The following is a 26,625-nucleotide window of genomic DNA, read 5'->3' as shown; positions in this document are numbered from 1 at the left end:
GTTGGCATTTGTTGAAGTTTGTCAGGCCAATCATATCCAGGACCTGGAGTCGAGTAATGAGTTTGCAGTGGTAAAAGCTTATCATGCCATTGCTACAGTCTTTGGTGAAATTAAATTATTTGCAGTGGCGATGGTTAAATTCTATGATTTATACAATTTAGGTTTGTACTGTTGAATATATGCAATTAACTCTTTAAATACCAATTGAATCTGATTTATTTCTCAATTATTTTCCAATTGATAATTTCCAAATATAGTCTTGTTTTTGTAACCTATTTCCTAAAACAAGATGTTATTGTTTAGAAGGATGAAATGACTACACCTTGGGTTTAATATACATGTTATGATTGAATTCAGTTATTTGGGCATGTCACTGAAAGATTACCTCGGCATCAAAATGATTGGAGATGCTCCTAAAGAATTAGAAAATTAAACAATTATAAGTAGGTATGCAAAAAATAAATGAGTAGAAGAGGAGTGGAAAAAAAATCTAAGAATGTTGCAATCATCATCACCAAAAGACAGACAACATTAATTCAGAAGATAATCATCCCTCTCCTAGTATATCTTGAATTCCAGAGCATTTGACATAGTTCTACATGAAAGACCGCTGTTTAACATTAAGGAGGTTGAGATTCATGGATAAGGAAATATCTCAGGGGAAGGAAACAGCAGATACAATTTAGAAGATTAGATGTGTAACTAGTTAATTGAAGTGCTCGAGGGATTATTGTTGGTACTGCTACTTTTTCTAATTGGCTGAAGCAACTCTGGTTTCAACGTAAAATGCAATCTGATTAAATTTGCTAAAAATATCAAGTGAGATGGTTGAATCTGAATTGACTTGAACCAACAAAGTAGATAAGCAGCTAGGTGAAAAATTGTATATATAAATGAAAATACTGCACCGAGAAAGAAAATAAAAGTATATACACCACAAATGGTGTTGAAGTAACTAAAGATACTGAAAGAAATCCTGTAATTCCAATTATTTTAATATGCAAAACATTCAACATTCCTGTCTGCCCTGAACCTGGATACCAAGCAATCAGAATGCACCCAAATATTTGTAGCAACTTGAACCTGTTTCCCTGAGTTTCATTTCAACAAACAGCTAGTGAACCCCTCTGTAAAGCCCTTGTTGATAGAAAATAAGGTTAAGAAATTTAGTGGATCAACGTGATCTCCAGCACAATGAAATGGGATCAAGATCTGGTGCTGTCCAAATTTCTGTACCTGCAAGAAAAAGAAACTTACTTCAAACTTACTGCATATCCCACTCTGATGTTTTGATGATGAGATTTTGTTCTTCTCTGCACCTAGCAAAATGGAAATCCATCTGTAGAAATCCCTGCAGTGAGGTGCAGATTGAATTCCATAAAACATTTCAAGCATCAGTGTAAAAGATAAAAACTTAAAACTGAGCACCCAGTGAGCTTAGACTTTCCAGTCCATTACAGCGGAATAATTAAATCAACCTGACATTTCCTGTGTTGAACTCATTTGTATTCCAGATACATCATTCTTCACTAAATGCATGTTGGAATGAGACCAAGTCTTCTGCTGCCATAGTTCAGAAATGTCTTATCTAATAGTTAAAGCATTGATTGCTAACGCTTTACACAGTGGGTGAGCAGACGAAGGAGAAAATGAGCTTATCCAGTTTAGAGAATTTACAGGCAAACATTATATGTGATACTGGCAGAGTAGAGTATGCATTTGGCTAACCTCAAAAGGGAAAGGCTGCGTGACATCCATCATTTGTTAAATACTGGCCTAGAATCATATCTACTAATTATCAGCATTTTTCTGCAATTGCAAAAATAACTAAAGCTATGAAGTTCCACATGGCCGGCTTCTTCAAGGCATTGAAGAATGTTTATATTGATATTACCAGCTCTTTTATGCTGTTGTAGAGTATTCACAGGTTCTGGGCTATGATTACAATTTTCTAATGTGGTAACTTATTGATGCATACAAAGACACCTGCTTAAAAAAATTCATAAGGGTGTGCTGCAAGAAACAACAGTGGTCAGCAAGACTGTGTCACAAGTTTGACTGAAATTATTGTTGGAGCACAGGGAGATTTACAAAAAATTATGCAGTGATAGGAATAGACAAGTCACAAGTTTCTCTTAGTTTGCTTCAGGTTCCTGGTTTGCCAAGTTAATCTGCATTCACAAGTTTCAGCTAGGCAACAGCAAAGCTTCAATTGGATGGAGTCTGGGAAATGAGAAAATGTTGGCTAAGGTTTCCATTCCTGGAAGCTCTCTCAGCAGACTAGGAAACTATTTTTTAAAAGCTACACAGACGCACAAAGAAACTAAAAAAATGGAATGTTGGCATTTATCAGGAGATTGGAATTCCAGTTGAAGAGGTGAAGTTTGTGTTGTGCAGCGCTTTCACCAGGCACCGTCTGGAGTATTATGTTCAGTTTGGAGAACCAAACAAAAAGGGAGATACTTTGAAAGGGACACAGCATAAATTAAACAGAATTACAAGCAAGATTTTAAAAAGTTAAAATATCAAACTCAGAGGTGTAAACTTGGCCTCTATACAAAATTCTCTCTCTTTTTGCTGCATGTGGCTGGTTTGTTTCCCATGAGGAACATTTCAGTTGCAGTTAGAGAGAACATCAGTTGAGTTTGAAAGATCAAGGGATGATAAAATTAAGGTAATTAATACTATAAAGCAACTTGATAGGGTAGATATAAATAAACTTTTCTTCTTGTACCAAGGGAGGCGATGGCCTAGTGGCATTATCACTATACTTTTATTCCAGAAACTCAACTAATGCACTGAGGACCTGGATTCCATACCCTCCACAGCAAATGGTAAAATTTGAATTCAATAAAAATCTGGCATTAATAATCCAATGAAGACCATGAAACCATTGTCAGAAAAACCCAACAGGTTCATTCATGCCCTTCAGGGAATAAAATTGCCATGCTTACCGGGTCTGGCCTACATGTGACTTCAGACCCACAGCAATCTGATTGACTATGAAATAGCCTAGCAAACCATTCAGTTGTACAGTTACTACAAAGTCATAAAGAAATGAATCCAGATGGATGACTTAGCATCAACCTAGGCACCTGAAAAGACAATGACAGAAACAGTACCGTCGACCCTCCAAAGTCCCCTAGCCAAGCTCTTCCAGTACAGTTACAACACTGGCATCTACCTGACAATGTGGAAAGTTGCTCAGGTATGTTCTGTACATAAAAAAAGGACAAATCCAAAAGACCCTTTTACTGCTCCATTAGTCTACTCTCGATCATCAGTAAAGTGATGGAAGGTATCATCCTCGTACTATCAAACAACACCTGCTCAGTGACGGCCAGTTTGTGTTCTGCCTGGGCCACTCAACTCCTGACCTCATTACTACCTTGGTTAAACAAGGACAAAAGAGCTGAATTCCACAGGTGAGGAGAGAGTAACAGCCCTTGACATGAAAACTTATTCGACTGAGTGTAGCATCAAGAAGCCCTAGCAAAGCTGGAATCAATGGATATCAGGGTGCAAACTGTCCTCTAGTTGGAGTCTAACCTGGCACATAGGGAGATGGTTATGGTTGTTGGAGGTCAGTCATCTCAGCACAAGGAGTTCCTTAGGGTAGTGTCCTAGACCCAATCATCTTCAGCTGCTTCACAAGTGACCTTCCCTCTATCAGAAGGTCAGAAGTGGGACGATTGCACAATGTTCAGCACCGTTCTCAACTCTTCAGGTACTGAAGCAATCAATGCCCGAATGCAACAGAATCTGGACAATACCTGGGCTTGGGCTGACAAGTGGCAGGTAACATTTGTGACACACAAATGCTAAGCTATGACCAACACCAATAAGAGGCAATCTATTGATGCCTCTTGACATTCAATGATGCTACCATTACTGAATCCCCTATCAAAATCCTGGGAGTTATCATTGACCAGAAACTCAACTGATCTTGCGACATAAACGGTGACTACAACAGCAAGTCAGTGGCTAGGAATATTACAGTAACTCTCTTTTTTACTCCAAAAGCCTGTTCACCATCTACAAGGCTTAAGTCAGGAGTGTGATGGAATGCTCCCCACTTGCCTGGATGAGTGTAGTTCCAACAACACTCAAGAATCTTGATGCCATCCAGGTCAAAGCAGCACACTTGATTGGCATTACATCCATAAGCATCCATTCCCTCCATCATCAATGTTCAGTAGCAGCAATGTGTACTATCTGCAAGATGCACTGCAAAAATTCACCAAACTCATTAGACAGTACCTTCCAAACCCATAACCATATCCATCTAGAAGGACAAGGGCAGGAGATAAATGGGAACATCACCACCTGCAAGGTCCCCTCCAAGCCACTCACCATTATGACTTAGAAATATATCACCATTCCTTCACTGGGTCAAAATCCTGGAACACACTCCCTAATGGCATTGTGGTCAATCTACAGCAGGTGGACTGTAGTGGTTCAAGAAGGCAGCTCACCTCCACCTTCTCAAGGACAACTAGAGATGGGCAATGAATGTTGGGGATGCCCACATCCTACAAATGAATTTTTAAAAATTCAGGACCACAGAGCATAACCTTAAAATTTGAGTGAGATAATTTCAGAATAAAATCAATAAACACTTTCACACAAATAGGAAAGGAAACCTGGAACCCACTACTCACAAAAAGCTACATATAGTTGTTTTTTTAATTTAGATAGATTTGAGTTAAGTATCATAATCAAGGAATATGAAGCAAGAACAAATAAATGGAACAAAACATTGTGAATGTTGGAGATTTTTGAAGATCTGGCTGCATCTGTGGAGAGAAAAACAGAGTTGACATTTCAGGTCTTAACCTGAAATGTTAACTCTGTTTTGCACTCTAAGATCCTGCCACACTTGCTGAGTTTTTCCGGCACTACAGTTTTTCTTTTCCAAATAAATGGAGTTCAGTTGAATTATTTAATTGAAAGGTAAACAGGCTTGATCGGTTCCTGTGCTCTTTTCTAAGTATGGTGTATGCTTTTCAATCAACAATACAGAGAAATATCATTTTTGACATGTGAGGAGAAGGAAATCAGTGCATATTTGATTTGGTTAATTTTCAGTTAATAAACCAAAGTTTCCTCATCCAGAAGTATGTACACAAAGTTTTAAAAAACTGAAGGAAATAAGTTGTAAGACTTCAGAATAGTGAATCCAACATGAATATTTAGCAAGGAGTTACTGGTTCTTAAGTGGAATTTCATTAATAAAATTGTTTGCTTTGCATTCTAAGAAACTATAAGTTTAATGCAAAATGGGTGAATTTACACAAAATACCTTCAGGGTATTCACCTTATAAATGTACAAGTTAGGCTGATTTGTTATAATATTATATTTAGAATACATCTCAAATATATTTAATATAGACACAATTAAATTTTAAAAACTAGAGCAGACTTCATTTATTGAACACAAATTTGAGGTAAATCGCCTTAGTGAACATCCATGTATTGTTCTTGGAATTTTCACTGTTTGTCTTTATGTCAATTCTGTTTGAACAATAATACCTCAACTGAGCAACAGATGTAATGAAATTCCATATTAACAGACTGTGAACTGGGACTGGAAGATGAAAGTGTATTTAAACAAGATCCCTCTCACTTAATAAAGGTAAATGCGCCAGAAAAGGTGAGTAAAGAAAACAGAATTTAGAGGATCTAATTGGTGAGATCAGCCAAGATTTCAGTTATTGAGTAGAGGCATCGGAGACCAAATGTAGCATCTTCTCTGGTACCCTGCCTGAGATCAGTTTACTCAACACATATCAGTGATTCAACCCAATACTTTTCTGCTTTATATTATTCGGTGGGTAATAGAGCAAAAATATTTACCTACAAAGCAATTAGAGGTGCAATCACCTCTCACCCGCACCTGCATTAACTTTTTTTAAAAAAAAGTTATTTCTAACAGTTTCGAATTAAAATATATAACTCGCCACAATTCCATCATAGCACTCGTAACCAAACTGCTCTTAGTCACAAGTTTTCAACAGGCTAGCTGCTTCACGTCTTGATATTTGTAAGAAAAAGCCAAACAAAAAATGCTGCAAGTTAGCACTCTATTAATCTATGGGAAGCAGCAGTCCTGAATATTTTTAGGACTTAAGCCTGAGGGAAATTACTCAATTTTTATTTAAAATGGGCATTCTTGAAATCTGAAATCTGAAATGACAGAACTTGCTCAATGCTCAATTACGTTGGGGTGATTGGGGCACCTCTGAGAGAGGGTCTTTAGTGTTAATTGCCAAGGAGCGTGACCCTCAACAAAAAGTTAAGAATTGAAGAAACAGTGTACTGTATATTACATAAATAATCATTCCCGGCATCAAATACTGAAAAAAGGACATATAAATCTGTTATATAGAATACACAAAATAAACCTCCTGTATAATGTTTAATCAGTCAATTTGTAAGAATTAGATAACAAAAATCAAGTGGAGAATTACTTATGATTGGGGGTCAACTTCAGGTGAAAACTGCAATGACTTAACAGGAGCTCCCTCTAGTGCCCTAGACCAGTGATGATAAATACCATGTCGAAATGCAAACAGATGCACAAAGGCTTTCTGCTTCTCACCAGAGGGCAGAAAGTTTTTGTTGTCAAAGTGAATGCTTTGCTTAGATTTGTCATCATCAACAACATTGGCCACAGGGCTATAACCCTGATTACGGTGTTCAAAAGCCTAATTGTGCCATGTTTACAAAATCTTCAGGGTCATCCATCTGATTGGGAACAACTTGTAAAACTGATAATTGCACACAGGCTGGAAACCAACTCTTATGTCAACTGAACTTACGTTTGCAGCATATTGTTATCCAGTCACTGTACATGCTAAACCAACACCCAGGGAAGATTGTAATCTAACACCCACTTAGTTAAACCAACATGCAGGAGGGTGCAGCTATTTCTATTGATGGAAATCTCTAGGTGGGTGCCAAGTTTGGCAGTTTCACTCATTGAAAATAACAGCTATTAAATCCCATTCTCACATCATGTTAGCTCCATTAATTCATGGAATAAATGATCCATTCTTTGAGAGTTGAAACAATATGAATGGCATGCTGAAATATTTCAAATTATTTGATTTATTTATTGTGATACATGTCTTGCTACAAAATACAGTGGAAAGTATTGTATAGTGTCACCATTCTCTGGCACTATCTTAAAACAAAGGGAAAAAAAATCAAAACAGAGAATAAAAAGGCTAGAGAATGAAGAAATAAAGAAAAAAGTGTCCAAGATTATTTGTAAACCTTTCCTAAAGTGTCATTTTCATCTACACCATATTATTGCAGATTGACTGTGATTTTCAAGATAGAGTACAACACGCAATTCCACGGGTATGGAGTATATATTTCTATATTCCATAGGGATAACTAATTTTAACAATGCCGAAACAATTGATTCCTTGGAATGTAAGGTACTTGGAATAATCCTGTACTTGAATATCCTGTTGGTTATCTGAAACAGAAACAAATGAAAACATTCATGAAAATGATGAGCAACTGTGTGTTTCTTGTAGCTGTTTATAAAAAACAGAAGAACGAGGAGCAGGTATAGACAATTCAGCCCCTTGAGCCTTCTCAGCCATTTAATACGATCATGGCCTAATCTCACCTCAGCCTCATTTCTACTTTACTACTTGTTCCCATAATTCTTCCAGCTATTACTAATTATAACTTTGACTATCTCTTCTTTAAATTTATTCAGTGTCCTGCTGTCCACCACACACTGAGTCGTGTATTTCACAGGTTCATGGCCTTTTGAGAACGTAATTGTTCTTCATCTCTTTTAAATCTGCCACTCCTTAGCCTAAAACTATGGCCTCTCATTTTGGATTGCACAAGGGGGAACATCTTCCCCATGTCTACTTCATCAATCCCCTTTAGCATCTTGTACATCTCAATTAAGACTTCTCTCATCCTTCTAAATTCTAGTCAGTACAGGCCTGAACTGCTCAATCTGTCTTCATGTGACAAGCCTTTCATCTCCAGAATTGTGAACCTTCTTTGAATGCTCTAAATTACCATATCTCAGAATCACACAGTTGTTACTATAAGGGAGACTGCCATTTCGCCCATTATTCCTGCACTGGCTGAGCATTTTAAGTTAGGGACCAGCTCCTGCCTTTTCCCCACAACCCTGCACATTGTCACTATTTAAATAATTGTGCCTCTTTGAATGTCTCAATTGAATGTCTCTACCATACTTAGAGACAGTGCATTCCATAGCCTAACTACTCATTGTGTAAAAGTTGTTTCTTACCTCATGTTTGCTTCTTTTGTGAAACACTTTAAAACTGTGCCCCTCTACTTCTTAGAGTCATAGAGATATACAGCATGGAAACAGACCTTCAAGCCAACTCATCCATGGCAACCAGATAACCTAACCTAATCTCGTCACATTTGCCAGCATTTGGCCCATATCCCTCTCAACCCTTCCTATTCATATATCCATCCCAATGATTTTTAAATGTTGTAATTGTACCAGTCTCCATCACTTCCTCTGGCAGATTATTCCATACACTCTCTGCATGGAGAAGTTGCCCTTTCGGTCCCTTTTATATCTTTGCCCTCTCATCCTAAACCTATGCCTTCTTGTTCCAGATACCCCCATCCCAGGGAAAAGACTTGTTTACTTACCTTATTTATGCCCCTCATAATTTTATAATCCTCTATAAGATCAGCTCTCAGCCTCCAACACTCCAGGGAAAAGAGCCCCAGCCTTTTCAGCCTCTCCCTGTAGCTCAAATCCTCCAACCTGGCAACATCCTTGTAAATCTTTTCTGAACCCTTTCAAGTTTCACAATCCTTCCAATATCAGGGAGACCAGAATTGCACACTTCATTCCAAAAGTGACTGAACCAATGTCATGTACAGCTGCAACATGACCTCCCAAATGCAATACCCGATGGTCTGACCAATAAAGGCAAGCGTACCAAACACCTTCTTCACTATCATATCTACTTGCAACTCCACTTTCAAGTAACTATGAAACTGCACTCCAAGGTCTCTTTGTTCAGCAACACTCCCCAGGACCTTACCATTAAGTGTATAAGTCCTGGCAAGATTTGCCTTTCCAAAATGCTGCACCTCACATTTATCTAAATTAAACTCCAACTGCCACTCCTCAGTCCACTGTACTCTGAGGTAATTTTCTTCACTGTCCACTACACTTCCAATTTTGGAGTCATCTGCAAACTTACTAACTATACTGCCTGTGTTCTTGATTTTTTTATGAGTGTGAACAATTTCTAAATATATACTCTGTCAAGATAGATCATGATTTTGAAAAAACTTCTATCAAATCACCTCTTAGCTGTCTCCTATTCAAGGAAAGCAGTCACAACTTCTCTACCCTTTCATCATAACTGAAATGTATCATCTCTAGAACCATTCTTGTTCATTGCTTTTGCATTCTTCCAATGCATTCACATCCTTCCTACAGTACAATGCACAGAAATGTACATAAATATTATTGGTGAGGTCTAACAAAACTTTAACATAACATGCCTGCTCCTGTACATTATGCAACTAGGAGAAACTGAGGACTGGAGATGCTGGAGAGTCAGAGTTAATCAAGCATGGCACTGGAAAAAGCATAGCAGGTCAGGCAGCATCTGAGGAGCAAGATGGGGCAGGAGCCTTCTTCAGGACTGGGGAGGGGGAAGGAAGCTGAGATATAAATTGGTGGCGGGGGGTGAGCTAGGGAAAGGTAAGTGGGATAGCGATAGGTGGGGTGGAAGTAGGAGATGATGGTAGCTTTCCATTTCAACTCATCCTCCCACTACCCTAAGGACATTTCTATTCTGGGCCTCCTCTACCACCTACACAAGGCTACCTAGAAGCTAGAGGAAGAACACCTCATTGTCTATCGCAGGAGCCTACAACCACACAGCATGAACATTGAATTCACCAGTTTTCAAATCTCCTCTGCCCCACCCCATCTCAGGTCCAAACTCTGACACAGATCTGTCCTCTTGACCTGACCTACCTGCCCATCGTCATTCCCACCTATCTGCTCCACACTTCCCTCTGACCAATCATCATCACCTACTACCGCCATCCCACCTGCCATTCCCCTAAGCCCCACCCATCTATTTATCTCTCTCACCTCCCCCCATCCCCCACCCCCACCTTCCCAATCCTGAAGAAGTGTCCTGCCCAAAACACCAACATTCTTGCTTCTTGGATGCTGCCTCATCTGCCACACTTTATCAACCTTGTACTTTATGTCCATATTTATAAAGCCTAGAATACTGTCTACATTATTAACAGCTCTCTCTACTTATTCTGCCACCTTTAATGACTTATAAATGCATATACCGAGTTCCTGCACACCGTTTAGAATAGTACCTTTTACTGTATGCTGTCTCTCCATGTTCTGTACCAAAGTGCATCACCTCACACTTCTTCACATTGATCTTCATCTGCCTCCTATCCATCCACTTCACAAATATAATTTTCTAAACTGTTGTCCTCATAGTTTCGAATGCTCCCAAGTTTTATCTCACATGCAAACTTTGAAATTATCCCCTGCACACCAAGATCTAGATTATTAATATATATTAGGAAATGCAAAGGTGCCAGTATTGACCATGGGGGACTCCTTTGCAAATCTTGTTCTACCCCAAAAATACCCATAAAACATTACAGTAGTCCCCCCGTACCCGCAGAGGATACATAACCTACTGCGGAAGGAAAAAACCATGGGTTGAAGCGAACCCATTCATTTCAGTGGAAAGTTTACCTTCTAGGCAGCTCCCGGTCCTTGGTTCCAGAAGATTCCCTTTAATATGTTTGAGCCGCAGTAAACCGTGGGTAACTGAAACTGCTGAAAATGAATCCGTGGATCGCCCTATACTCTCAGTTGGCTATCCCTCAGCCAGTTTTGTACTTAAACATACATGGAACCAGAGTGAAGCGAGTCCAGGTCACTAAGTGATCATCCAGCATGTGTTCCCTGTGCAACCTGTAAAGAAGAGAGAAACTTCAGCATTGGTTACAGATGACCATAATCGTTGACCCAAATTGGATTCGCAGGCATCACAGTTTATCCATTTTCAAATCTTGCATATTCAAAGCCCAAAGTTGGAACTAAAATAGTAGTGAGATTTTGCCATGATAGCATGGCTACGAGGTTTAAATTGTTTGATTAAGATTCCAGTTTCTCTGCAGGATTTGAATCCTAATGTTGCCATTGTTTTCAGTTAAAGCTATTATTCCTCTTCAAATTAGAAAAATCTTTTGCCTTTTACTAAAGATTTCCAAGGAGAGAATGGTTCTCAAGTTTTTAAATAATTTTTTAATGGTTGACTTTGGTCAGATTAAAGTGCCATGTTTCTGTAGTGTAGGGGTAATCATGTTCGCTTCACTCACAAAAGGTTTGTAACTGAGCAGAAACATTGTTAAAGCCCTGACATCTGGTATGGAGAATAGGTGAGAATGTTCCCTTTGTAGTCAACAGAACTAATTTCTTTAAGTGTGCTCTTCCCCCAAATTTTAGGGAATATTGTGACATTGTGGTCATGTCATTGGCATGGTGATCCAGAGACTCAGTTAATGCACTAGATTCAAATCCTTTAGGATCTTGTGGTATACTGTAATATCCCTACCTCTAGACCAGAAGGTTGGGATTCAAACCTCACCTGCCCTGGAGATGTGACACAACATGTCTGAACAAGTGGACTAAAACAGCTGGCTTATGAGAAGAAAACTTCAGACAGAAAATCCAAAAGAAAATTAATAGAAAACCTCCTCAGCTACTTTTCCCTCATAGTGGCTCAAAAATTGCATGCAAGGCTCGAGTTAGGACATTGTCTAGGGAATAATACAAAAGACAGATGGAATCTGTTTAAGTTGGCTTGATCAGAGAATGTGCCTGTAGAAACCAATACAAGTTAATGAAACTTAGGATGAAATACCTGAGTTACAAAAAAGTTTTATTTGCCTCTGGGATTATCAGGGAACTATCTTCTTATCTAATAAAAACTTCAAAATAGCAACTGCTAAGAATATCCCAAAATTGGGATATTGGTAACAAATAGAAAAGGTTATATTGTTCATTTGTAAACTTACTCCATGCTTTGCTGGAAAACTGAATTAAGTTCGCAAATGTAGGATTATAACAAATCAAAGTGCGTAAACCAACACCACATGGTCCATCATGGCATGTTTCTCTCTCACTCTCCTTCATCAAATGCACTTTAATTTCAAGTAAATGGTCGAATTTTGAAACCAATTAATGGTCTGAATATGTTTTGTTGACAGTTCAAGGCAGTTAACTTTAATCACTTACATCTGTGAGACATATTTCTACTCTCTGAAAGTGTAGGTCAATACAACTGGAGAGAGAAAATGTCCATCCGCATTCTAATTTAACTTTATTTTAAAGGAATACAAGGCAACTTATGAACACAAATGAGGCACTTTTGGTTGTAAGGAAAGTAAAAGGATGGGAGGTTTGCAGTTAAAATGAGTGGTTAGCAAAACTATGAGTTATCAGATATGAAATGGGAATTAATGAGAGGCAAATCCAATCTCCGGTCACTAGGAGAGCATTGCTTTATTACATCAAGGAACTTAATTCCCCATTCATAAAGGAAAAAAACCCCACAAAGAATAGGACAAAGTAGCAAGCCAGAATTGTATGGTATTAAGGGAAATGAGGTGGTGAAGAAAGAGGACTGAATTTTGCCAAAATATGGCTATTATTTTTGGCCAATTTCATGGAAGGTTTTGGTCCATGAACCCTTGTGTTTTCTCTCATGCTATCTTGTCAAAATCACCTCATTATCCACGAACCACAATGCTGTGTTCTTCCACTCATCACAAACAGAGGTGCTAGGCATTGCCAGGACATCCCTGGATTCCTGGTTCCAGTACCATGTTTAGAGGTGAGCTGTGCACTCGGTTAAGTAATAGCTGTCTGCTACTGTTCTGCATGGTTCCTGTCAATGACCCCAGCTGTGTTGGACAGATGGAAATTGGCATACTGTTTGCTGATGGAGATCAAGAGTTCCAGTTAGATGAGGGGGCGTACATATGGTTACCATCCTTGGAGGGTGCCCGCAGATGTTTCTGACTGATGGAGAGCTGGACTCCCAAGTAATCATTTTAATTTTCATGTCAAGAATTGTTGCCATCTAGTTTCTATCCAATGGGTGACAGAACAGGTAAGAGATAGCTACAGAGACAGTAGATGAATTGCTTGTAATTTTCCAAAAATCCTTGGATTCTGGAGAAGTACCAGAGATTGGAAAACTGCTCATGACACCCATGTTCAAAAAAGGGAGGGAGGCAATAAATACATAAGTATCAGCCAATTCCCACCTAACATCTATTGCTGGAACAGTAATGGAATCAATTATTGAGGAAGTAATAGTAGAGCATTTAGAAAATCATAATCTAATCAAGCAGAGTCAGCATGGCTTCATGAAAGGGAAATAGTGACTGGCTAACTTACGATAGTTCTTTGAGAAAGTCTCAACCAGATTGTATAGAGGAGAACCTCTAAAGATGTGTTGTATTTGGATTGCCAGAAAATGCTCAACAAGGTACCTCACAAAAGGCTAAGACAATAACATCCCACAGTGTTGGAAATAGTACATTGGCATGGATAGAGCATTGGTTCAGGGCAGAAAACGGTGAGTGGAGATAAGGGGTTCTTTTTTAGTTTGGCGACCTGTGACCATTGGGTTCCTGTGACTGCAATTTTTACAATATGTATTATTGACTTGGAGGAGGAAAGTGAATATACGGCAGCCACATATGCAGATGACACGACAATAGGTGGAAAGGTAGGTTGTGAGAGGAATTCAAACCGATACATATTGATAGGTTAAGTGGGCAAAAAGTTGGTAAATCGAGTATAAAGTGGGAAAATGCAAAGTTGTTAATTTCGGAAGGGAGAACAAAAGAACAGAGCATTGTTTAATTGGAGAAAAACAGCAGAAAGCTGCAACACAAACAAACTTAAGGATACTTGTACATGAAACACAGGAAGCTAACTCAGATGCAGCAGGTAATCATGAAGATTAATGGAATGTTAATCCTTATTTCAAGGGAAGTTGGACTACAAGAGTAGGGGAGTCTTACTACAACTTTACAAGGTGCTGGTGAGACCACATCTGGAGTACTGTGAGGAATTTTGATCCCCTTATTTAAGGAATGATGTTATTTTATTAGAGGCAGTTCAGAAAAGATTCATTAGGATAACCCTTGGTATGGAGAGATTGTCATTTAAGCAAAGGCTAAACAGGCTGAGACTGTACTCACTGGAGTTTCGAAGAATGGAGGTGATCTCATTGAAATGTAGAGGATTCTTAAGGAGCTTGATACAATGTAAATGCTGAGAGGACTTTTTCCCCTGTGGAAGAATCAAGGACCAGAGGACATAGTCTCAGAGTAAAGGGGCACCAAGACTGAGATAGAATAGCATAGCATAGAATCCCTCCATTGTGGAAACAGGCAATTTGGCCCATCGAGTCCACACTGACCCTTCAAACAACACTCCACTCAGGTCCACCCCCCACCCATCCTATCCCTGTAGCCTGAATTCCTATGGTTAATCCGGAGAAAGTGAGAATTGCAGGTGTAGAGAGTCAGAGTCAAAAAGGGTGGCACTGAAAAAGCACAGCAGGTCAGGCAGCATCCGAGGAGCAAGAGGGTTGACATTTTGGGCATAAGCCCTTCAGAATCCACCTAGCTTGTATATCCCTGGACACTAAAGGCAATTTAGCATGGGCAATCCATCTAACCTGCATGAAGAGGAATTTCTTCTCTCAGAGGGTTGAGTGTCTTTGGAATTCTTTGCCGCAAAGTGCTGTTATGGCTGGGGAAGAGTCCAGGCTAGGATATCTCGATTCTTGATCAGTCGAGAATCAATGGCTATGGGGAAAGGGCAGGAAAGTGGATGTGAGGAATGTCAGATTAACCATGATCCTATTGAATGGTGGAGCAGGCCCGACCGTCCAAATGGCTTACTCCTGCTACGATTTCTCCTGGTATTATGAATACTGATGAGACAAGACTACATAATAATGAGGACATTAATGCTGAAGCTAATTTACGTAAATAGGTTTCTGCTCACTGTCTAGAGTGTGGCGCTGGAAAAGCACAGCAGGTCAGGCAGCATTCGAGGAGCAGAAGAATCGACGTTTCGGGCATAAGGCCTTCAGGAATTCCTGATGAAGGGACTCTCCTACTCCTCGGATGCTGCCTGACCTGCTGTGCTTTTCCAGCGCCTCACTCTCGACTCTGATCTCCAACATCTGCAGTCCTCACTTTCTTCTAACTGGTCACTGCCGAGAATCACAACCCGCCGTTTAACATTGGGTTGGAAAATAACGAAAGGTAGCAGGAACGTACGAACACCATTACATGTAGTTTCCTATGCAACACCACGTATTCCTATGCAACACCACGTATTGATTTGAAAATATCTCATTCTTAAAAGAAACAGGGTTAAAATCCTGCAACTGTCCGTATGTTATTCTCTGACTGCCTACACAGTGGCTCTATTTATACTTATATTTCTATTTACACTGATAACAGAAATCTGTTTTATATAAACTGCCACAAAGCTCCTGTGTAATCATTAAATCATAGACAGTTACGATGTGCCAAAGTTAATATAACCACACCCTGGTCACGCGTTGCTGATAGTGCAACAATTGTGATTATATTTTATTGGTCGTGTGAATGTATTTTATGAAACAGTGTGCTGCAGAAAACCAGCGACTCTAGCAGCATTGGTAGAGGGGGAAACAGAATTAATGTTTCGAATCCAGCGATCCTTCGTCAGCACACATTCTCCACAGCTGCTTCCTTACCTGCTGAGTTTTTCGAACACTTTCTTCTTGTTTCAGATCTCCAGCAACCGCAGTTCTTTGTTTTATTTGTAGGAATACATTGTATAATCGTTTGATTGACTATATTTGCAAGTCACACTTATGCAGATGCACAATTCCAGCGAAATGAAACAGTTCAAAATGTTTCATACACTGCACGGGACGGATGGAACTACAACAATTGATTAATAAAATATTGATGTCGTAAAAATAGAAGGTATCGTTCTGCTGTAAAAATAATGCCAATAGAAATTAACAAGGAATTATTTCTGATTTCAATCAACAACGATGTTGAGGTAAAATGGAGTTGGCAATAGGGCAGAGCAGTTCCATCTAAATCTGTACACCGCTCATCACTAAACCTCTTACTGAATATTGACGTTGTTCAATTATTGTGTACAAACAGTTATCATAAGAACTAGTTTATTCTGAAGAGTTCAACACATCAATTATAAAACAATTCAGAATTTTCGAATTATTAAAACACAATTCTCCCAACTATTACTGGTCTTGTACGTAACCATTTCAGTTGGTAAGCGGCATAGAAGTTTAAAAGTGTAAGATTTTTGTGCATAAAACTTCGTCTGAAGTGGCGTGCAAAATTATTTTACTTAACAAGAATGGAACAACTGCTGAGATGACGGATTGCTCTTATTCCGTTCTCAAAACTGCAACATTTGCGACTATCTGCAACAGGATTTCATACCCATAGGGAATACCCAGCACAGGCCATCACTTCAAAATCAGCAGAGAACAAGCAACAAAATATCAAACCAGCCAAGCAACTGCGAAATAAAATGTTAAAAATTCTACATGTACTTCGTAAAGGTTAGGAGAGTGGGCAAAGAAATGGCAGGTGGAATATAATGTGGGAAAGTAAGAGGTTATGCACTTTGGGAGCAAGGATAGAGGCTTAGACTAATGTTTAAACTGGGAAAGGCTTCGAAAATCTGAAGCACAAAGTGAGGATTCCTGATGAAGGGCTTTTGCCGGAAACGTCGATTTTCCTGCTCCTTCGACGCTGCCTGACCTGCTGTGCTTTTCCAGCACCACTCGAATCTTGATTCTGATCTCCAGCATCTGCAGTCCTCACTTTCTCCTTGTAAGGAGTGGTTGAGGATTCGTCTGTACTCAATTGAGTTTAAAAGGATGAAGTTGGAGGGGGGGAAACCTGATTGAAACTTACAGGATACTGAGAAGCCTGGGTAGAATACACTTGGAGATGGTAGGAGAACCTCGGACCTGAGAGCACAGTGTCAGAGCGAAGTGAGGAATTTCTTCAGCCACAGGGTGGTGAATCTGGAACTCATTGCAGCAGAAGGCGGTGGAGGCCAAGTCATTGAATGCATTTAAGACAGAGATACATAACAAGTTTCTTGATTGGTAAGGGGTTCAAGGGATACTGGGAGAAGGCAGGAAATTGGAGTTAAGAAACATATCAGCCCTGATCGAATGTCGGTCAAGCAGGAGGCTGAAAGAACACAGCAAGCCAGGCAGCATCTGGAGGTGGAAGGAAAAGTCGACGTTTCGGGTGTAACCCTTCTTCAGGTCCTCTCGACCTTGGATTCCAGTATCTGCAGTTTTTATTTTATCTGGAACCATTACCTTGATGGCCTGAATAGCCCAATTCTGTTCCTATATTTTCTAGTAATTTCAGCCATAGCTTCATTTCATAAAAGCATGCATTATGTTTCTTGGTAAAATGCAATTCAGAAATTGCATACAACATAGTCACCCCTTGCTGTTCTGTTAATCTAGATGACTTATGGATTTTTAAAATTCGTTAACAGTATGTGACTGTCCCGGGGTAGGCCAGCACATTTGTTGTTCGTCCCTAACATCAATGATACCAGTCAGTTATTTTGATTAAAGAGACATGCATTGAACATCTTTTAACTCATTGGGTCAATCTTTGGAGTTCAGGCGCTTGTAAAGTAACGCGAGAGAGATTGGGAAAAATTAAACTAAATCTGAACCAGAAATCAGCAGCATTTTAGTGGAACCGTTTACTGACCAATTATCCAGGTTGAGACTCAGAAAAGGAGAAAGTGAGGACTGCAGATGCTGGAGATCAGAGCTGAAAATGTGTTGCTGGAAAAGCGCAGCAGGTCAGGCAGCACCCAAGGAACAGGAGAATCGACGTTTCGGGCATAAGCCCTTCTTCAGGAATGAGGAAGAAGGGCTTATGCCCGAAACGTCCATTCTCCTGTTCCTTGGATGCTGAAACTCAGAAAATCATCCTACTTCAAGTTGCAAATGACACAAAACCAGGTTATAGTCCAACTGGTTTATTTGGAAGAATTCGTTTTCGGAGCGCTGCTCCTCAACCACCTGATGAAGGAGCAGCGCTGGGAGAGCAAGTGCCTCCAAATAAACCTGTTGGACTATAACCTGGTGTTGTGTGATTTCTAATTTTGCACACCCCAGTCCAACACCGGCATCTCCAAATTAATCCTTCTGGAAAGAAACGAAAAGCAGAAATGATGCCAAAGAAATACATTTAATGGTAAGATTACACGGCGTCTACCATCTGTTCTTTCACATACACACCCTTCCCCGCCCCTTTATGTTAATATTTACGAAGAGCAGGCTTTCATTTTGTGAATTCCCAGAGGAGGAGAAACGCGGGTAAATTGAGTTTCTGAATTTAATTCGCCTTTGGATCGTGCGTAGCAATGACCAAGAACCATAATAACATTTTTTAAAAAAACTATACATTAGGTTTCCGCCATCAATGAGCTGTTTTAGTTATTCATCATCATTTAATTTCATGTCAAAGATTCAAATAGTTGTTAATGAATCTATTACGCGAGAGTCACAATAATAATTTGAATAACCAAGTGAATCTTGTCAAAAGATTGAGGAAACATGCTGAGACTTGGTAATTTTCAGAAATCGTATGTTTTTCATAAATATTTGCAAAATATACATTTTCCAGTCCGAATAAAAATAATCAAAGTTAACATCTGCTGTTTTCACGAGTGTAATCTTGAAATTGTCGCTGGTATTTCCTAACCAAACGAAAAAAATGACATACTGATTAAAATCAAACTTTCCCGTACAAAATGAACGTAACAATTGTGCTGATCAGACTATAACCGAAATTATGCAAGTGTTCAAATCAGGAATGAAAGTGAGAACGGTTCTCGCCTGAGATTTAACCGGATGGTTTGCGTACCTCTCGTCATTTCTGCCTGAGCTGGTTTACTAACAAGTGAATTCTCTCGCTCCTGGCCGCGGTGGCTTCGGGTTACACACAGCTTTTTTACTAATCCTCTCAGTTCGTTTTTCGCTTTTGTTTCTGAATGAAACGCCCACAAATGTCTCCTGGGATCCCTCCCTGTTGAAACCCAGTCACCATAGCAACAACGTGCAATTCCCCACCTTTTAAGCAGTGGATCTGTTGCTGTTTCTTGTGCCTCTGTCTCGTCCTTTGACTTTTTTTTAAAGTAACTGTACCGAGCCCAGTTGTCGGTTTAGAATTCCCCTGGAGTTGGGCAAGTGGGTCACATGGTGACTGTGTTGTCTTTTTTAATCCATTTGGTGGCGGTGGAGTTATTGGAGGCGGCTGTGTGGATCCCGCTACAACTCCGGGTTTTGCGGCTTGTAAAATGTGTGCAGCACCTTAACGTTGCTCCCGATCAGAGCAGGCGGGACCGGGGGGAGAGACAGAGACTTTCAAACCCACCTGAGAGAACCTTGTTGCATCGCAGACTCCACCGTGGTTTGATCAACCAGAGACCGGGCAAAGGAGGGAGAGGAGGAGGGGGGTCAACAGATGAGCCAGGGAGAGGGCGAGAGATCGGGGGAAGTCAGCGGGAGAGAGAGAGAGAGAGAGAGAGAAAGAGAGGCGGGTGCTGGCCGCTGAGGGGGATGCACAAGGAAGACGTCTGATGCGCTGAGATGGGAGCCGCTGCTGCTGGTGGCGCCTGCCTCTTTCCCTGGGCGCTGCGCTCACTCCGGAGAGCCTCAGTTGTTGTTGTGGTGGTGGTGGTGGTGGTAGTGGCGGTGGTATCGCTGAAAGTTTGGGAAACGGGAGCGGCTTTAACGCGGATAAGAATCGGGGCGGCGGAGCCATCTTGAAAGGAAATTGGGTTCAAAGTAAAAACGAAATACAAGGGGAGTGCGGGGAGGGGGCCAGTGGAAATAAAGTCGGTGCGGTGGAAATTAAGTGGGGAGGAGAGAAGGAAAGTGGAAAGGAAAAGTAGGAGGGGAGAGAACAGGGGCAAAGAACAAAAAAAAGGCAAGGCAGTAAAAGGGGGCGAGAAAGGGAGGGAAGGTAAGGGAGTGTAAAGAGTTGTATGCAGGGAGACTGGGAGCTGCCAGGATGTAAAGTTTGAGGAGTGTTGAGGGAGAGTTTTTAGTTTGGGAAATGGAAGTCAGCAGCATGCCTGCCCGCTGTCCGCTCCTGTTCACTCTCCTGCTGCACATCCCCATGATGAGCTGCTTGAGCCTCCACCTTTCCCAGGGAGAGGACGCGGGCCCCGGGGCAGAGCCGCCGCTGCCTCTGGCGAACCTGTCGCTGGGAGCGGCCGCCTGGCTGTACCGGCTGGACCGTTCACTGACCCCCGGGCCGCTCAGCAGGTGCCTGGAGCTGGGCAGCCAGAGTGGGGAGCTGAGGCAGACCGAGCCGCTGGACTGCTCGCTGCTGCCCACTAACCCGCTCCCGGTGTACCTCCGGTACCGGGCGGCCGGGCCAGCGGGGCTGCTGACCGTCAGGGCCCGCCTGCCCGTCTATGTCCACGGGGAGGACTGTTACATCAAGTACCGGCGGAAAAGTCCGGGCACCGAGCTCTCGGTCTCGGTGTTACTGGGTCCGGGGGCTGGCCCAAGCCCGTGCCTCGCTGCCGGGCAGCTGCTGCTCAATGTCTGGGATGTGGTGCCCGCTCCCCTCCGGCCGCTCTCCCCCCTCTGCACCAGCCTCAACTCCAGCCGCCTGCTGCTGCTGCCGCCTCTCCGCTCCGGCCAGCTCCTGGCCTCCGGGGATTACTGCCTGGGCAGCGGCAACGGAGCCGGGCCTGCCGCCGAGCTGCACTGCTCTCGGAGCCCGGCTTCCAGCCCGCCACCCGAGCCCGAGCCCCTCCTGATCCGGGTGCGGGTGGTCGCTCTCCGGCCGCACGGCCACAGGACTCGGCCTCTCGCCCGCCGCAAGAGGAGCACCAATCGCAGCCCCCAGTTCCAGTTGCCCAGCTACCAGGTCTCGGTGCCCGAGAACGAGCCGGCCGACACTCGGGTCATCGTCCTCAGCGCCCACGATCTCGATGAAGGGGAGTCCGGACGCCTGGAGTACACCATGGAGTCGCTGTTTGACAGCAGATCCAGTGACTACTTCCACATTGATCCTGACACTGGAGCAGTTACCACTACACAGCAACTCGACCGGGAGACCAAGGACACCCACGTGTTTAAAAGTGAGCTTATGATTTCTTTTTTTCGTCCCCGTGTGCATGTTTCATGTTTGTTTTTTTTCTTCTAACTTCAAATCTTAGAGTTTTGAATCTCGCTGTCAAAGTGAAAATTATGCTTCAAGAATTTCACAAATAATCTTTATCTCCAAGATTTTCGTTTTCCTTAAACTGGTCCATGCACAACCTGCATCTACAAACTGTCGCACCATGTCCTAAAACGTCCCAGGGTGCTTCAGACGAGCATGACCACACAAATTGACCAGGAGGGAAAAGAACTGCAGGTGTTTTGCAGAGAATTTCCATGTCTAAGAACTTCCCTCCTGCTTCCTGAGTTGGAGCAATTTACCTCGGAAATTATTAAATGGTCAGAATTATAGGAACGCAGGCAGACATTTTCGCGAGTCCGAGTGCTGGAGGAGGTGGGAGCAGCTGAAGCAATGGAGCAATTTAAAAACAAGGATGTGAACTTGATATTTAAGATGTTGCCTAAGTGGACGTCACTGCAGATCAGCAGAACACCCGGAGTGATTGGGACGTGGAATAAGTTAAGGCTGGTAATGGGAGACGAGCAGGAGTGTATTGAAATTAACAAGCTTGGAAATAACAAAAGCAAAGCAGAAGCTTTCAGGAGCAGATGAGTAGTCTACAGTTTAAAATGCCTGGTACTGTGCGCGCTGACGTTTGATTTTAAAAGTGTGCATTTTATGTATTAATGTTAATAAGTCATCACAGTTCACGCACCAGATTAGTTTCTTTTCCCCTCTGAACATTTTTCTTCCAATTTGGAAATACTAACTCATGGTAGGATACAATTCCACAGACAAAAGCCTTCTCATCTCTCTCCCTCTGTATTGATGGAGAAATGAACAAACATTTTATATAAACCTAAGCAGTGAGTGCTTTCAGGCTGTTTTACAAACAAGCCCTTCAAGGTCAAAATTGTTCTGGTATTTCGTTTTGATCTAGTAATAGAATAGAAGTAACATGGTTCATCAATTTGGCACCTTGTGCAGAAATTGTTTTATGCATCACGCACAGTTTGGAATTGATTTTGTCACTTGGAAGTATTACTAATCTTCTCACTATAATTGTAATATCAGTTGTTAAAAGGATGTCAGCGTTTAATGTTATAGCCATGGAGGAATTGCAAGCCTGATTACAAAATACTAGTCGGAATGAAAACTGTTATAATCTGGAATTCGCTGCCTGAAGCGGTAGTAGGAGCAGATTCAATAATTTCAAATGCAAATTAGATAAGTATTTGAAAAGAAAACATTTGCTGCCTATAGGTTGAACAGGGAATAGCAGACCAATTGGATAACTCTGTCAAAGGACAGGTACGCTGGACCAAACAATTTCCTTCTGTGCTATGTAATTCTATGACTGTGCACGTTTCCTAATAGAATTGTCAAAATCCAAAATAAATGTATGATAGAACAGTTTATACAAATCCAACAATGCAGGCTTGAATTTTTTTCTTAGTGATTAAACACTGCTGCAGTCCTAAAATAGAATAAGGGCCATGACGACTATTTCTCAATTATTTTCAACTGAAGTCATGACTGAGTGTTCATTATAATGATTGTCGCTTGTAAATGTATTCTATTACAAAGAAAACAACATCAGTGTGATCTTTTAAATTTAGAGCCATTAATTAACATTTTGAGAGTTTGTTGATTTGTTGTCAGACTTATATAATCAACTAATGATAGTGGAAACAACATATTTGATCTTCCATACTGTCCGTGACCGTGGTGAGCTGCATTAAAGAAAGTCTTTCTAAAGACACGATGTAGAAGATATGCATTCCGTTTGACCAGCAGATATGTTTCAATGTAACAGATTACTCACCCCCTATTCAGGAAACGATCAAATCTAATTGCAGCACAGAGATCAGAATTTAAACAGTATTGCCTGTTGATGGAACTAGTTTGAATAATGTGCCTCGAGTACATTGTAATTTCTGTGCTAACAATTTTGCTTGTAAAAGTTTGAAAAAGCAAAATACCAAAATATTACCTATTATTATCTTGCCACTTATGTTCATTATGCTCTGCAAAGTGAAATGAACTTTATGGCATAATCTGATGTAAATATATCACGGAAAATAAATTGCAATCTATGTACAGTAATGTTTATTTTAACATTTTCTATTTTGTCCATATTCTATGGCAGTGTGAGAAAATGAAATGTCATGGGCTTTCCTGACAGGGTGGAGAGTGAAATTGCAGGCAATGCATTTATTGCTGTATGGGTGGTATTTCATACCTTATAATTTCATAAATTGCAAATAATGCAAAAATCCTTTTCTATTGCAATATACATGTTTTAAACAATGCAGCTTTATCTTAACTTCAACTATTTACATTCTTTTCAAATCTGATGTGTTATTTTGGATATAATAGTTCACCTTGACATATTTGTATTGCCAAGGTAGACATTTTTAAAGACACTTCCTTGCAGAAGTCATCTTAAAATGTAGCAACCTGACAACTCTCAAGCTGGGTAAAAATCCTGGAATTTCCTCTGTAATGGAATTGTCGGTGCATGTGGATTGCAGTGGTTCAAGAAGGCAGCTTACTATCACCTTCTCAAGGATGACTAGGAATGGGCAATAAATGCTGTCCCAACCAGTGACACACTCATCCCATAAGCGAAAGAAAGCAAGTGAAAAAGTGTTGGTGCTAGAAATTGAAGTGGAACTGTTCCAGGGATAGTAATACGGCATCCTAAATTTGAATTTTAAAAACCCTAAACATTGTAAGAACAAAAAAAGGAGGTGAAACAAGGAGACCAGTTTCACGTTCTTGTTTTTGAGTAACAGAAGTTACTTCACATCAGTGAGAATACAAAGAGGAGGAGGGCCATGGGTCAATGTATTTATTTGGGAAGAATCCTTACAGGAGTTTTGATCATACCTTCACCACCAAAATAAAGAAATATAAGGTGTTGATTTATCAGCCCCAGGGACCTCTTTAAATCTCATCCCAGATTATAGCTTTATTTGTTCACTTTTGTATGATTGTTTGCTATTATGTTCTACTTGTATGGTTGAAATGATGTATTTATACTCTGTCTCTTACTCTATTTGGTTCACCTCCGTTGTGTAAGTTCATGATTAATAACGTTTATTTTAAAATTGTGCTTTTCCATTCCTTTCATTTTTCAGTTATTGTCATTTAGTCTTTAAGCTATGTATCTGTGTTTGCATACAGCTTTTGTATGTCTTTTTGAAATAATGTGTGCTTCTCTGCACAGCCTATTCTCATATGTGTTTGGTAACCACTAAATTGCAGCAATTACCATTAGTGCAAAAGAAAATCATTACTAAGTCCTGATAGATTACTTTGGCTGCCGCCTGGTAGCCCAAAAATGACCCGTGCCAATAATATCGCCAGACATACAGGAATGCGTAGTGCAAAGCCCTAGACATTTTTTTTAAAAAAACCTCTTAGAATTAATTGAGTTTTATTTGAATTGTAAATATTTTATTACATAACTGACAACAGCTGGTAGTTGCATAAAGTTCTTTTTAACATAGAATGTTTTAGGGCACGTTACAACTATGGGAAAAGGGTCAAAAATGTACACTGAACAAAAAGTAGTGGGAAAAGTTAGTGAAATAATTGACTGACTGTATCACTGACTTAAGGTTTTTTTTAAAAGATGATTATTGTTAGAGAAATAGTAAGGCAATAGGAATTTGGAGGCATGGTATGATGGCCATTTCTCTGTGGCTTTGAAAGTGGGCTATATAAACATATTGCCATTAGGAATAAATATTCACAATAACAGCTTCAATCTGAGTACAGATGATGCTATGGTACAAGTCATGGAATTCTGTCTCTTTACGTCATTAAATGAAAGGACACCCCAGGCATATCACTGGAATTTCCCAGTGTATCAAAGTGGAATGGCTTGCACTTTATCCTGTCTAAAAGCATTTCACTTGAAGTCTTGCAATTACTTACTCTGTAGACTTAAGTGGCAGGCAGTTGGAACATTGCAAAATATTCCAAGCAGCAATGACGTACATTTTATTGTTTATTTTTGAGGGGAGAATGAGGATCAGCACAGTTGTTAATTGACTTGATCTTATTCAAAAAGTACAGTTGCATCTTTACTGTAATGAGATGGATCACGTCTCTGTATTGTCTGGAAGACTGCATCTCTGAAAAGAGAAAGTGAGGACTGCAGATGCTGGAGATCAGATCAAGAGTGTGGAGCTGAAAAGCACAGCAGGTCAGGCAGCATCTGAGGAGCAGGAGAATTGACGTTTTGGGCATTAGCACTTCTTCAGGAATCCTGATGAAGGGCTTGTGCCCGAAACGTCAATTCTCCTGCTCCTCAGATGCTGTCTGACCTGCTGTCCTTTTCCAGTACCACACTGTCTACTGTGCATTTCTTGAAATGCAATACTACTTATTCTCGATCATGTATTTAAATCCTGGAGTCAGCTGAAATCCATAACTTTGTTACCAAAGCAGCCTCATTACTAGAAGGGCAGAGTGTTCATTTCTCTGTAAGTGATGAATTAGATAGTGAAATGGGCAAATAATGGTGTGTTTACAGGAAGGTACAGTCAAATAACTACCACTTAAGGTCCTCAACCAGCCACTGACTGTTACCTGTGTTTCCAGCAGTTGAGAAAAGCCTTTCCAACTAGTAAAGCAGCATGGCCTGCCTGTTGGGATTGAGGAGCTTCAGTTTGCTGCCATCGTGGGGATGATCAGCGAATAGGGGCTTGTGTGTATGGGTAGGGAGGAGTACCCATTAAAAGCTCCACACCTGCCTTTCCTCCATTTTTCCCACAATATCTCCATCCTGTCAACCCAACAAATTTAATTTTCTGCTAGTACCTTCAGCTACTAGTCTGGACCTTTGACGTGGTACTGCTACTGCCCGTGATTGTTGGTCCTGATTTAAGAATGCATTTTCAGCTCGAATGAGGCATCAGCGAAGTGTGGTTGGGGTGTGGTCAGGACTCGTTATTAAAATAGCCTGTTCCCATAATTAGTCACAACTAAAAGCAGAAAATAATTACCGAAGAGCAATTGCCGAAGAGGTGGAGGGCTTGAAATTGGGAGGAGTCATGTTCTGATATGGATCTGAAACGCAGTAATCTGCATTAGTAAAGACATGGGAATAGCTTGTTACCTGGAGATGGGATGTATTTAAGACATTTTCAAAGCTTGTGGTTGAAGATACCTATACATCTACTAAAGAAGTATTTGATTTGACTCTTATTTGTTATTAAATTAGTTCCTAACATTGCTCTAATTAAATGCAATTTGTGCAGAGGTGCTAAACCACTGAGATCAGAAAGTACAAAAATTGATTCC

At 40.7% G+C, this 26,625-nt stretch overlaps 2 protein-coding genes and 1 non-coding gene across 6 annotated transcripts in view; 2 read left to right on the top strand and 1 right to left on the bottom strand.

Annotated features, from left to right (window-relative positions):
- Positions 1–1,276, bottom strand: part of gramd4a (GRAM domain containing 4a) — a 156,303-nt gene extending 155,027 nt beyond the window's left edge. Inside the window, exon 1 of the mRNA XM_072562558.1 lies at positions 1,258–1,276. The gene's annotated coding sequence lies outside the window, so the exon portion shown is untranslated. The remainder of the gene's footprint in view (positions 1–1,257) is intronic.
- A 9,961-nt stretch (positions 1,277–11,237) lies between these two features.
- On the top strand, positions 11,238–11,353 carry LOC140467044 (U5 spliceosomal RNA). Its single transcript, XR_011955334.1, has one exon. It is a non-coding gene; the product is annotated as a U5 spliceosomal RNA (small nuclear RNA).
- A 7,735-nt stretch (positions 11,354–19,088) lies between these two features.
- Positions 19,089–26,625, top strand: part of celsr1a (cadherin EGF LAG seven-pass G-type receptor 1a) — a 310,556-nt gene continuing 303,019 nt past the window's right edge. For 3 of the 4 annotated variants that reach the window (XM_072562553.1, XM_072562552.1, XM_072562551.1), the window contains exon 1: positions 19,093–21,286. In XM_072562553.1, the coding sequence (XP_072418654.1) occupies positions 20,248–21,286 (1,039 nt within the window). In that variant the 5' untranslated portion in view covers positions 19,093–20,247. Of the gene's footprint in view, positions 21,287–26,625 lie in introns of all 4 variants that reach the window. The other variant, XM_072562554.1, reaches the window with a different exon arrangement.

Source organism: Chiloscyllium punctatum, chromosome 44 (genome assembly GCF_047496795.1).
Source record: "Chiloscyllium punctatum isolate Juve2018m chromosome 44, sChiPun1.3, whole genome shotgun sequence".
Taxonomy (NCBI): Eukaryota; Metazoa; Chordata; class Chondrichthyes; order Orectolobiformes; family Hemiscylliidae; genus Chiloscyllium; species Chiloscyllium punctatum.
The sequence above is the reverse complement of the archived record's forward strand: the minus strand, read 5'-3'. Positions and strand labels throughout refer to the sequence as shown.